Source organism: Falco peregrinus, chromosome 2 (genome assembly GCF_023634155.1).
Source record: "Falco peregrinus isolate bFalPer1 chromosome 2, bFalPer1.pri, whole genome shotgun sequence".
In the NCBI taxonomy this organism is placed as follows: domain Eukaryota; kingdom Metazoa; phylum Chordata; class Aves; order Falconiformes; family Falconidae; genus Falco; species Falco peregrinus.
Window position 1 is genome coordinate 115,055,297 of NC_073722.1, and position 13,121 is coordinate 115,068,417.

A 13,121-nucleotide genomic window follows, 5' to 3' on the forward strand; every position below is an offset into this window, starting at 1 on the left:
TGTAAAAACAATTGGAAAAGCTGAAAATCAGATGCTGTTCAGCCAGTAGTCCCAGCTTGCACTGCTGTAACACTGACAGGGCTACCTCCTGTATGATTAGCTCTGATAGCTTTGATCCATCAGGTGTTAGATTACAGTTAGGCTGACTTATGCGATAGATATTCTGAATAATGTTTGAGGCTATATATGCACATACTATTCAAAACGTAGAGTACATACACCTGTGTAGTATCCATATCCTTCACCTTAATAAATAGTATTGAGGTATTGTATAGCCTTGATTTTATAAAAGTCTCATTTTGCTGAGCACTTGAAGACTCCTCTTTGTGAACTTACTTTAGCAGGTACTTTTGGATCTACTCTTTTATTCTAGCATATGGAGAAATAAATACAATTTATAAACATGTTCTTGGCACTTCCTAGTTCTGTTTCAATTTTTGGCAGGGAAGACCATTTTTTGTTTCATCAGCTTGCATTTAAGAAACTATACATGGTTATCATTGCTTTAAGTTTTCCAAACTTGCCATCAGGGTCATGAACTCAGACATTTCAGCAAGATTTGCATTTGATTTTGAAGGTTTTTAAGATTTTTTTGTTAACGTAAAGCTTTTTCTCAATTTCCCCTCTCTTCCCCCCTCAGGTATTTCAGTATGTATGCTTATTGTTATTTTCATCTTCTTCAGTGATACTACTTAGAGAGATTTTGAGTTTATCTATCTTAAAAAAGAGGAACAAAAAATTAAATCATGTGTGTGCAAAGCCAAGCATAGATATACTCACTTCATGGTGTTAGCTGTTTTCCACATCTCTGTGATTGAAGAGGTGCATGTGTTACGGCAAAATGAGGATAAAGTGCAAAGTAGAGTGCAATAATGAAGATCTCGCTGAAGAGCTGTTTCAGGACCTACTGCCATTTGTTGTTTTTCTAGACACACTAAATCCTTGGCTCCTTTGTTGAGACAGACTGGACTGTGGGTGAACTCCCAACAATCTAGCTGCATTTGGAACTTCTGTAATTTAACCTTTTCTTTCTGTATTGTGGAACAGTAGTAGGTTTATCATGTAAGATCAGAATCAGTATATGCTGTATTTTACTGGCCCTCCTCTTAGAGTGAACTGGCAGTTTCTTTGATACCTGGGGGAAGGGTGGTGTATGAAGACTGGTTGGTTGTTGTTTTTTTTTTTTTATAAAAACACTGCATTATGCATAAGTATTTGTAGTGTTCTTACAATTTGTTGCAATCACCATGTTTGTCGTTAGAGAATTGAATGGGATTCCTGTTACCGCCACATTAGCATACTATCTTTTTAATTGTTGGGGAAGATTTTAAAAATGCAAGAGTCCTTTCAGGTTTATGGCACTGCCTTTGCAGTGCCCTGAGTTCTGTTGAATTAAGGAATTAAAAGAGCTGAACCCCGAGTCTCCTATAGTACGAACTGCTGCAGTAGGCCACGTTCTGACTTGGAAAAGTTATATGAATTCTACATATTTTTTTATGTTCCATAGAATTCAATACGTCACAATCTCTCTCTGAATCGTTATTTCATCAAAGTACCACGTTCCCAGGAAGAACCAGGCAAAGGCTCATTCTGGAGGATAGACCCTGCTTCTGAAAGCAAATTAATAGAGCAGGCTTTTAGGAAAAGGCGGCCTAGGGGAGTACCTTGCTTTAGAACCCCTCTGGGACCACTCTCTTCTAGGTAAGGAAAAACAGATGAACAAAAAGACTATGGCTGTTGTTTAATCTTCAGGCTGATACAGACTTGATAGCTTTGGATACAGTCACGAGTTTAGTAATTTAATTTCATCCAGACACAGTATTTGAATTCTGTATGATTTACTAGGAAGCTGCCCCATACACTAGGCTTGTTTTTATTGCTTGTTTGTAGTGTTAAAGAACTGATTCGGTTTGCGTAACTATCGGATTGTTAATGTAAGCAAGCCTTGCTGTACCTTTGGGATTTTTTTACAGAATTATAAGTTTAATTTCTAACTGCCATCTACTGCGTTTTAAAAACTGTTTGCAAAGAAAATTATGAAATACCAGCTACCATTTTATTGAACTTAGAGATGACATGTATTTAGTTCGATAATGTTCAAGCAGAATTCATGATGGGGAAATAAATGGGTTTAAATTACTCCCTCTGTAAAGTTACGGCCTTTCTGCTGGTGCAGATCTTTTATTACTTGCCCTGTAGACTTGAGATTTGCTCATCATCCTTCTCCACCAGAAGAAACGTTCATGTTTCACAAGACTGTTTAGAGAGTCTCCCTAAGAAGGCACCCAGCCACTTCCTCTCCATTAACTATACCTGAAGTTTGCTTTTAAATTCTGTCCCTGTTTAACAGAAGCTTTATTAAAGATCATCAGAACTGCTGTGAGTTGTAACTGTGCTTGACAGAAGGCAGAGGTGCCCTCCTGTGGGCACCGTGTGTTACGGTCTCTTTAGAGGAAGGTCACTGTCTTGCACAGTTCAGAAGTTAAAACACATCAGCTGCTGCTTTCATTTTTAAATGCAGAAGTGCCCCAGCTTCTCCTAATCACTCTGGAGTGTTGTCTGCGCACTCCAGTGGAGTCCAGACCCCCGAGAGTCTGTCCAGGGAAGGATCTCCAGTCCCAATGGAACCTGAGCCTAGTGCTATCCAGCCAAAACTAGCGGTAATACAAGAAGCGCGATTTGCACAGAGTGCCCCAGGTGAGGAATCCTGAAATAAGCGTTTGGGGGTTGGAGGCGGGAAAGGGCTAATATATAAATATTACAAAGGCTGCACGTGTACCCAGAAGTATTTAACCTCCTAACATTTAGAGCAAGTGCTGTTCCAGCACCCTTGATCACTTTGTTACTAAGCAGAGATTGTGCTTCTGTCCTGTATAGGACCCTACTGTCTTGTAACAGTTGTCATTTCCTTTCAAAATGTATTCTTTCTGGTTCAGAAAAAACACCCAAAACCTTTAGGTTACATGGGTTACAGAAATTAGTGAATGTCTTGTATGCATCTGTGGGACGTCATCCTTTCAAAGGTAGGGATAAAAAGCATTGAAAGGATAAAAAGAGAAAGAAGAAATTTTGAGTGATAAGAAACTGCCTATGTTTACCAAAACATATCCCATGATGGGATAAGGATGGATTTGTTTAATTACCTTAGTTTGTATACTTTTGCCATCCATTTTCCTGGTGATACTCTGGTACTCCCAAAGTGCCAGTGGCCGTTACGTGGCGAAGGCAAACAGCCCCAAGCAGAGGCACCAGGCTTTCCCCAGCCTAGAAAGCTGAGTTTTGCCAGGGCAGACACACTGCACACAACACCCGAGTTACACACAAGTTACTGTCTATGCGAAAGAGTGTTACTAAATGAGTATTAAACACAGCTTTGGCACTATAGCTGCATTTGGGGGGGGGGGGGGGGGGGGGGGCGCTTTTGCCCAGGTGATGTACAGGTCTTATGGAGCTAATGCAGCAGTTACCTGGAATGTGTGGCTTGGAACAGCCATGTGTCATAGTCTTCATTGTCTGGTTTTATCTTTTGGATCATTCAGGCATTAGTGAAGGAGGTTGTTAATCCTCTGAGGCTTTAGTTTAACTTTAAAAGAATGACTGGCCTAAAAGAAATAATTAAAATTGGCAGCCTAATTTTTATCTCTTTTTTGGTAGGATCACCTCTATCTAGCCAACCAGTTTTAATTACTGTACAACGGCAGCTACCACAAACTATTAAACCCGTCACCTACACTGTTGCAACTCCTGTGACAACATCGACATCCCAGCAGCCTGTAGTTCAGACAGTTCACGTTGTCCACCAGATACCAGCTGTGTCTGTCACAAATGTGACTGGATTAGCACCAGCAAACACTTACACTGTAGCTGGACAGGCAGTAGTCACGCAAGCCGCGATGGTAACCCAGCCCAAGGTAGAACCTCAAGAGAATGGAGACCACAAGGAAGTAAAAGGTGAGAACCTGTGGGATTAGTTGTTTTGCTAGCTCTTTGTACAGAAGAATTATTATTTGAAACTTCTTTCCAATGAATGCTTGAAATGTTTGGCTAAAACTGAAGATTTTGCACTGTAATTTCTCAGAGATGTTGGAGCTAGTAATGAAATGGTGTGCTTTTTCAGTGTGGGTTGATTGCGTAAAAACAAACGGTTCTTCAGCCTTTTCTTGTTTGTAACAATGTTTTATCTTCTGTTTTTCAGTTAAAGTGGAGCCTATACCTGCTATTAGTCATGCTACAATAGGAGCTGCTAGTCGTATCATTCAGACATCTCAGACCACACCCTTACAGACAGTTACTATAGTGCAACAGGCACCTCTAGGTCAACACCAGCTACCAATAAAAACTGTAACACAGAACGGAACGCACATAGTACCCATCACCACTGCGATACAAGGGCAGGGCAATGCTGGTAGGTATTGTGTCAGGAGGTTCTGTTGCTTTGTAACTGTTAAAACATTAATGTGACCAGTGCTGCATTTTTTGTATTCTGTTCTCCTGTCTTTCGTATTTATACTGAAAATGTAAGTTCCACAAAAAAAAAATAAATTAGAATTATAGCCTTGTAAGGGATTGTTCCTTCCCGGTTGGTAAGAACCAGTGTTTCTCTTCATTGATGATTACCTGAACAGCTATTTATTCTCTTTGTGGTCATTATAGGGATGTACTTAGTGGTGACAGCCCATTCTCCCTCCTCATTAAACCCAGGATATAAACGTGTTTAAAAAGAAGTTCCTGTAAAACCAGTGCCATTAAAATGGTAACTGCTCCCCAGATGATTTGTCAAGAACCAACCAAGAGGAAAACAAGACAGAACTTGCTTGTGGGTTGGCTTTTTGAACTGTTACTTTTCTGTTTTTATTGAACCTGTACTAAAAATGACAAAAATTCTGTAAGATTTTGAGAGTCATCTTGTCTGAATATCATCTTGCCCCTCCCAGGCTCAGCAGTCTGAGTGGGTAGCAGTACTTCTTTGTAATTTTTATATTTTCATGCTTGTTCACAGAATGTTCCGTTTTGGTTTGCTTTGCAGGTGTGCATACAGCATGTTGCAACAGTTTCACTTTGAGATGTTAGCTTTTTTGTCATAAAATATGTTTACAGAAATAGGTTTAGGCTATCTTATATCAATTTATTACCTGTATTTCCACTCTGAAGTCTTTCTAATGGAGTAAATTATCTGCTATTTCCTTTTTACTCTTCTTCCGTCACTGACATTTATAGGTCAGTGTTCTGTCTGCTTCCACTTCATTTCCAGCTTAAGTAAAGCAAGAGCAATCACTGTCAGACCTTGTATGCATTTCTTTTGTCAAAAGGGATGTATGAATTCAGCTGAGAGTCATATGAAATAGACTGAAAAGTTATTTTTAAGTAAGGCATAATTCTTTTTCTCTTTTTTCTGGACTCTGAAAACTCAGCTGATCCGAACATGTTTTCCTCGGTAGGGAAGCCCGATGGCCGCTAGGAGTGTTTAAGAAACGTGGCTGAACACAGGAGTAGAACTGTGATGCTTCTTACTGTTTCGCTGGGTGTGATAGGGCTGTGCTTGCAGTGATGGGTGTTTTCACTCTGAGATTCCGGGGCTGAAACACCTCCTGAGATGTTCAAAATGTGAACAGCAAGTGAGGTGTATTCCATGTCCTGCTCTCTCTGTTGCAGTAACTCCTAAACCAGCAAGAAACCAGGTAGTTCTCAGGCAAAGCACCTCAAGGGGGAAGTAGGCCTGCAGAAATAATTTGTTTGTATGTGTCTGCAGATGTCTGTGTTCACGTGCATACATCTGTATTTACGCACACATTTGTATGTGTGTTTGTCTTTGGAGAAGGAAGATTTGTGCAGCCTGGAAGCTAAGAAATCCAGAGCAGCTGCTGTTCTTCTGACATTTTCTATTTGTAGTAAGATAAGAAGGTGCTTTCAGATCTTACTCTTAGCAAGACAGTTTGGTAGTGCTTTTTACTACCCGTCAGTCTAACTGAAAGCTGTGAAGTCCAAAATAAATTCAGGTCTCTTATTGCAGCATAAAATTAAGTAACTAGATACTTTTTATTTTGACTTTCAGCGTAGGTTTCAAACATTGTTCTTTTGTGTATTTCATGCTTCCACGTATCAGCTGTGGCTGCAGCCAGCAATTCTCTTTCTACTAGAGACACCCTGGAGTGAGTAATGCAGTGATAGTCGTAATGCAAGCTTGAAGATGAGGGATAAACTTCATAGTTTTATTTAAGCAACAATAAATTTGCAGTAAAGCATTTTATTCAGAAGTAACTATGGCATCTGTTCAGAAATAGCGCAAGGAATAGCTTTTCTAATAGAAGCTGAATACTGTTAAGATAAAAGAACAAATTATTTTACAGTTGCAGTGAAGCTTTTTGCATCAGGTAAATATTTTCGGAAGTGTTTGTTCTACCAATAAATACTAAGTACAGCACAGTTTAGTTACGTGCAGAGGTGATATTCCAGGTATTCTTTAGGATAGCTTACTAAGAACAAATATAACAACTTTAGCAGATTAGAATTCCTTATGGATTTCCTGTTTTGGCTCCGCTGGCGGGCAGTGCTGTACTAAGGTCAGCAAAGCAGTGGTGCTGGAGAGGGGGAGCTTGTGTGTAAAAAGAGCAGGTGGTTTGATAACATTTAGACGAATTTTCATGAAGTGCAAAGAACAAGTAAATCTATAGCATTTTACATTATTTGTAAAGGCATTTGACTAGTCAGTTTAATAAAGTCAGGGTCAGTATGAGAAACAGACTGCTAACAAATAGAAGGAACCTTCTGGTATCTCAGAAGGTCTAAGGACTATACTCGCACGTTAATGATGCCTTGTACTATCTCCATGGAATGAGAAGGATTGAAATCTTTTATAGGATGCTTGAACTATATACATTTCTGTTGATCTAATTCTGTTGTGTACTTGACTCTTAATCAAATGCGTCGTTTCTTAATATTACTACTTGTTAAAGCGCTGCCTTTTCCTTACACTGTGGGTAAATGCCTCGCTATCTGTTGAAGAGGATTTGCTGTTGAGTAGTGTGCATCTCATGGCTGCGTGAATTGCAGTAGCTTTTCTTAAATACGGCTGCAGATGAACACGACGACACGACCTGGTGGTGGTCTCCTTCCAGGCCGAGTAACGCACTCAGCAGCGATCCACAGACGTGGCCAGAACCTACTCAAAGGGGATTTTGAATTCACTTCCTAGTCTGTAAGAAATTACTGTCTAGATTGGCTTTCAGACATTTAATCCTTCTCTGTCTTCAGCTCCTCATTGACAAAATGGAGATAATTCCCCATTCTCCCACCTTTGGCCACATCTGCATGAATGTTGAGTGATGTGAGAGAATGTCCTTCAGGTTTGTACAAAGATCAAACAGTTGGACCTGAATCCCAGCTGGGACTGCTAATACCCCACATAGCGCTAATAGAGAAATTCACCATTTTGATGAAAATGCAAGTTTGCTTTCAGTATCATCGGTTTTGCCGAGGATTAGCGTGCTGAAGTTCGTGTTCTCTCTTTACAGCTGCTGCGAGTCCTTTGCATATGTTAGCAACCCATGCGTCCGCATCGGCATCTCTTCCAACAAAGCGCCAGAACGGAGACCAGTCGGAACAGCAGGAACTCAAACGTATCAAAACAGAAGATGGAGAGAGCATAGTCATAGCTGTTAACGTGGACACCCCATCTGTGGCAGTGAGTGATAAAGGCAGCCAGAACTAGAAACTTAGGGGAGTGTTTTGTTTTTTTTTTTTTAAAAAAAAAAACAACAAACTCCATGGTGCCAAAAGGAGACACTTAAATATAACATCTAAAATGTTGGAACATGTTCTCACGCAGTGGGGAAAGGGGCCCTGTGATCAGACTTCAACTTTCAGCACTGAAAAAAAACCCAACACAGGTGGCCTTAAAACTTGGTAATTTAAAGTCAAACTGCAAAACATCTTGTTCCAGAGGCTGTGACCCCCGCTCCTCCCTGCCCCCTACCAAACTGTGTACACTGAGAAATACAGTGTTGGGGAGGGCTGCAGCTTTAAAAAAATCTTTATCAGATTATTTTAAGGACTGAGTATCTCAGTGTAACGGCAGCATGATAAGCGCTTAGTGTGAACTGGTTTCAAACGATTGTATATTCCTTAAAGGGAACAGAGGCAAGGAGCCATTTCCTACATCTTGGCAGCTAGCCTTTCATAACGACCTACCCAATGCAGTTGTTGGTAGATATGCAGTATTTTGTTGTTCACATGTGGAATTAGAAATTTTTGAGGTGTATTTTCATTTCTTTGCAAAATAATGGGGTCTTTGACATTTCAAATCACTCCATTTCTACTCCGGAAACTTTGGAATCACACAATACTTTTCATGTGAAATTTTGTTTGGTAAAAAACTGAATGTAGGGTTTTTTTAACCAATGGAATGATTTACTTTTGTCTGTCCTGTTAAAGTTCAGATAAAGCTACTTTATTACATCTGCAAATTTTCATATTTTAGCAGTTGCCTGATAAATTTAATCAAATTTTATTACCATGTGTAGTGATCAAATGCTTCTTTGGGCTTGCATGTAACTGATTAGAAATTACAATGTAAATGAGCCGTTAACTGACGTAAAGAACTGCTATGAATTTGACCAGAGCTGCACTTACCTGTTTCTCTTTCTGCTACCTTTTGCTGTTTGTTATTTTGTGTTGACTTTGACTGTCCCTGGCATATTTTTCCAGTCTAAAGTAAAACAAGAGTCTCGCTTAATATTGTGTATGTTTAAGATAACAGACTGTTCTTCATTTAGAAAGATGAAATTCTTTATCACAAGTCCTTTTAAAAAGAGTAAAATTATCTTGTCAGAGGTATATTCAATATTTTTAAGCTTAAGCACCCATCAGTAGAAATTAATCTGACCAGTTTCTCCATAACACTTTTGATGTCATACACTGACCTTTTGGGGTCTCCATTAAGAGTAGCTGTTGTGGTTTTCTAACAGTGGCTACCGTATTATTATAATAATTTTTTTTTAAGTGTGTGTTCTGCAGTTGAACATTTTAAAATGTATCGGTAATTTCTCACTTTAATTGTGGTAATAGATTCCACTTTACATTTCAAAATTAAATTTAAACGTAAGGCTGCTGTTCAGTCTTTAATTCACATAACGTCTTACTTCCTCATGCAGTAAGGTGAGTGAAAGCTAGATAGTTGGCTTAATTTGAATCTGATTTTTGTCATTTTCTGTAATAATGATGCATTATTTATATTTCCTTTCCCACTACGAAAGGAAAACTGTATTTTCATGATGGACTGAACAGTTTGGAGTGGTTTATTTAGGCAGCTTTTGGGAACTATTTACCTAAAGACCAAATATGAGAAATCTGTACAAGTTTTGTGTTCATCCACAAAATGGAACTGTTACAATGTCTCTGCAGATAATACATATTAAAAAACTATGAAAAAAAAACTCTACACAAGCTGAATTTATAACAGGCATTTAAAAAAAAGCATAACCTGAAAAGAAACCTTTCTGTAAAATTGCAACATTTTCTTTAGAGGTTTTAAAAATAAAAAAAGTAAAGTTTTAACATACTTTTTTTAAGAAAAAAATCCAGTACTAGTAATTTAATTTGGTGTTGAATGAATTTACTAGAATGTGGTTTATTTTCAGAAGTGAGAATCTGTTCACAACTAGGGCTAGGTGAATAATAGTGTATAAGATTTTTTTAAATAAAATTAAATTTTATTCAGCAAATTAACTAAGTTGAAATTACTCAACAAGTGTGTTTGAAATATTTATGTATAATCTGGGGTGATTAATCCAGTTTATGTCAGCAGTGCCACAGGAAGCGGCATCGGCCCAGACAAGCCGAGGTGATCAGCGCTGTCGCTAACGGCAGGCGGCCCGCGGTAGCCTCTGGGCACGGGTGTTCTACGCTTGCTGGTGCCGGTGAGTTGGCACAAGGATGCATCTTCGTTCAGCTGGAGAAGCCCTTCGAAAAAGCTGTGCGACGTGAGGAAACTGCTTACGCTCTTACACAAAAATCACACGTGCTTATCCATGCTTTGGTGGTGCTGGAGGAGGCTCCTACGGGATCATCTCCAGGGCTTTTGGCTCTGGTCTTTGGTGTCAGGCCTTACGGAGTGGAGTCGTCGGGTTGTTGAAACTGAACCGATCCCTGGTTTGTGTGTTTGTGCCTCCCACGGGTAATAGGTGACGGCGGCCGCGTGATGGCAACGGGCAACACTCCGCCTTTGCTTGCACAGTTGTTACAGCAGAGCTTTGTTTTAAAATGGTTTTTATGATTACTTACATCCAAAAGTGGAACTTGATGTTTCAGCAGTCTGTTTGGATCTGTGTTTTGTATCTTGGTTTAATTTCCCCCAAAAGGTAAATGTTGAGTGGTTGGTAGTTATTAACACAGGTTGGCTTGTGACTTTTTATATAGTTGTGGTTTTATCTATATGTGTGTGTGTGTGTGAGACAAATACCAGAACACACGTTTTTCTCTCTCTCTCTCTCATTTACACCAACTCGTGTGCTGCTTTCTACTAACCTGATTGACCCCTTTCTATACACGACTACACAGTTAAGACCTTCTTACTAAGAAACCTACGCTGTGTCTGACACAGGATGAGTTGATGAAGGGAGTGTCTGAAGCGGGTAAGTGCCTGGGTGGCTTTTAACCATCCCGTTCTTGTTTGTATTTGTGAACTGGCAGATGCAAACAAGCTTTGCTCCTGCTTCTACGCGTTTCTTTCCTAACTATCGATCAAGCCAGACTTTGAGACTTTTGATACAAAAAATAATTCTTAAACCATTCTCCTAGAAGCGGTGTTAGTGTTTGGGGCTGATTTCAGGTATGTGGCCAGGGATTTGCATTAGCTCAGTGATTTGGTTTTAAAAAAACGTTGGCTACAGCTGTATTGAGCTAGCACTGACCGCCATACTAACAGGTTATTACTTTTTAAAAAGAAGCTTAATGAGGTGTGCTCTTTCTGGAATAACTTTCATGAACGTTGGTTTGGTCTCTGATCCTCTCCTTACGCATTAGCTACGTTCTTTTTGTTTCTCATCCGAGCTGGGGAGATGCTTTTGTCTAAAGTGCTAGAAAAACCTGCTGGAACGCTGGGTCTGGTTTTCCTGCCAGTGCTTTCAAGCGTTGGGGAGAAATCAGAGGTGGGCAACGGAGCTCTGTAAAGGGCTGGAATATCCAAAGCTGCAAGAGCGTAACCTATTACCAGAAAGAATGGCTTGTTGTGTGGAATTCCACAGGATCTCTTGCTGAGCAGACCAGAGTTGTTGGCTTGATTAAACAAATACAACCTTTGGGGGGAGAAAAAAAAAATAAAATAATGCAGTAAAACGGGGGCGTTGAAATGGCTTAGTAAGAGCGAGGCAGCGTCATGAGCGTGTGGCTGCGAAACAAGACTGGCTGAGGCGCGTGTTGCGCTACAGCCCGTGCATGTAGGTCAGCAGCGCCGGCCGCAGCCCACAGCTGCGAGAACGAGTCCTGCTCTCACGTTTTGTGACTTCGCTGATGAGTCTTGTATGTTCTGCTTTAATCTGAGCAGCTAAAGGGTCTGAAGGGAAGTACCTGTGTTCCGTGGCTCCTGCTGGCACATGACTTGCCACTGGATTTATTGCGGTGGCTGATGGTTTAGTTTTCCTGTCAGGATTTTGAACTGACACAGGTACTGCAGAAAGAGACAGCAAAATAAGGGGGAGAGAAGGCAGTTAGGTAGATACAAAAGAAATTAATAATCCATCTACTTAAATAGCTGGTGGAAATACATTGTTTTTCAGGAATAGTCATATTTTAGGTTTGCTGTGCAAACTGGGCCTTTTCCTCGTGGCTGCCAGACGAAGGGCTCCCTTGAGCAGGGCTCTCCCCCGCTGCCACGTGTTTCTAGCCGGACAAACGTACTTGAAGGAGTAAATGCTGTTGGACCTCTGGGCTGTAATACTTCTCTTAAGCTAAGAACCTGACATTTTCAAATCTATTTAATCCTCTTTTGTCACATAGATTTCTGACAGCTTGCCTTGCTCCCCGTCGCTCTGCAGCCTCATGCAGAGCAGGGCGTGGGTATGCTTGAGAGGCACCCGGCTGCTAGATCTGGTGTTTCAGAGCCTGCCTTCTGCCGAGCTGTGCCCTGCTGGGGCCAGCGGCTTCCCCAGCCCGCGCGGGAACACGGGGTCCGCACGCGAGGCCCAGACGGTGGGCGAGCGTTCCCCCTGCACGCAGCAGCGCGGTGTGTGGGCTGCTGGTGGAGCCTCACGGCGGAACTGGGCCCACCATAAATCAGTCAGTACGGTGGATATGTGGTTGATCTAATGCTTGAAGTACTATATATTCTCAAAAAAAGTGACTTAACTAAAACACTGTTCCATTGGATCGTAGCGGTGTGCTTATCTTCTATCCCACTTCATGCAAAGTGTGGTTACGCTTACCCCAGAGTGCCGTGCGGCAGCAGGTGCTGTGGATCCTGGGTTCTTCTACATCATTTTCAATCCCTGTAAAGTAGCTTCTATACTTGAAGGTGAGGACGTGCACGTTGTACAAGAAGGGATGAGATGACAGGCTGAGGTACGTATGCAGGGATTCCGGCGCTGGTACAGCACCACTGGCTGCCTGTGCTGGCAGCGCTGCCGTCGCTCTTGCTGTTACACTGGAACGTTTAGGGGAAGTTGTACAACTTCAGCAGAGCTGTAGCTCAACCCAGAAATAGGTTCCTTGCCTCGGGGCGAGGCTGAGGTGACTTCGGCAGGAGTGGTGCTGCAGCAGAGTATGGTACATAAACCCCTCACCGGCTGGAGCGGTCTGCATGCTGTTCTAGTGCGAGCGAGCGCAGCCGCGTGGATCATAAACAGCTTCCAGCTGCACCAGAGAGAGGATCTGAGTCATCCCTGGACAACGGTTTGTAAAGTTCCCCCGCGTGCACCTCCCCGGCACGGCGGCAGCTTCCAGCTGGTCACGCCACTCACGCAGCTGTTGAAAGGTACGAGAGTGTCAGAACCGCCGCTGCGGTGGCGGGTGGGAACGGCACTGAGTGGGCACAAAGCAGCGTCCGTGTGCCAGGCAGCGCAGCCCGGGCACGGCCAAGGCAGCGCCGTTCCGCTGCCGTCCTCTGTTCTGCATTCATTCCCCCGAACCTA

At 41.7% G+C, this 13,121-nt stretch overlaps 2 protein-coding genes across 2 annotated transcripts in view; one reads left to right on the forward strand and one right to left on the reverse strand.

Moving 5' to 3' along the window:
- Positions 1–9,723, forward strand: part of FOXK2 (forkhead box K2) — a 49,085-nt gene extending 39,362 nt beyond the window's left edge. The window contains exons 5-9 of the mRNA XM_055797197.1: positions 1,508–1,701; positions 2,522–2,697; positions 3,655–3,951; positions 4,196–4,405; positions 7,512–9,723. Coding sequence (XP_055653172.1) covers positions 1,508–1,701; positions 2,522–2,697; positions 3,655–3,951; positions 4,196–4,405; positions 7,512–7,708 — 1,074 coding nt within the window. The 3' untranslated portion in view covers positions 7,709–9,723. The remainder of the gene's footprint in view (positions 1–1,507; positions 1,702–2,521; positions 2,698–3,654; positions 3,952–4,195; positions 4,406–7,511) is intronic.
- A 748-nt stretch (positions 9,724–10,471) lies between these two features.
- On the reverse strand, positions 10,472–13,108 carry LOC114010646 (uncharacterized). Its single transcript, XM_055795114.1, has 4 exons — positions 12,951–13,108; positions 12,417–12,661; positions 11,563–11,662; positions 10,472–11,291 (listed from the first exon to the last, which is right to left on the reverse strand). The coding sequence occupies exons 1-4, from the start codon at positions 13,106–13,108 to the stop codon at positions 11,009–11,011; spliced, it is 786 nt and encodes a 261-aa protein (XP_055651089.1). The 3' UTR covers positions 10,472–11,008.
- Between the last annotated feature and the right edge of the window lie 13 nt (positions 13,109–13,121).

Bases quoted from the DNA above. Each gene is read 5' to 3' on its own strand.
- LOC114010646 (XM_055795114.1), bottom strand. From the start codon at position 13,108: ATGAATGCAGAACAGAGGACGGCAGCGGAACGGCGCTGCCTTGGCCGT. The intron at 11,663-12,416 runs GTAAGCGTAACC...CTCTTTCTGCAG, and splicing joins CTGCCGCACGGCACTCTGGG to TACCTGTGTCAGTTCAAAAT. The intron at 11,292-11,562 runs GTACTTCCCTTC...CTCCCCCCAAAG, and splicing joins GCAGGAGCCACGGAACACAG to GTTGTATTTGTTTAATCAAG.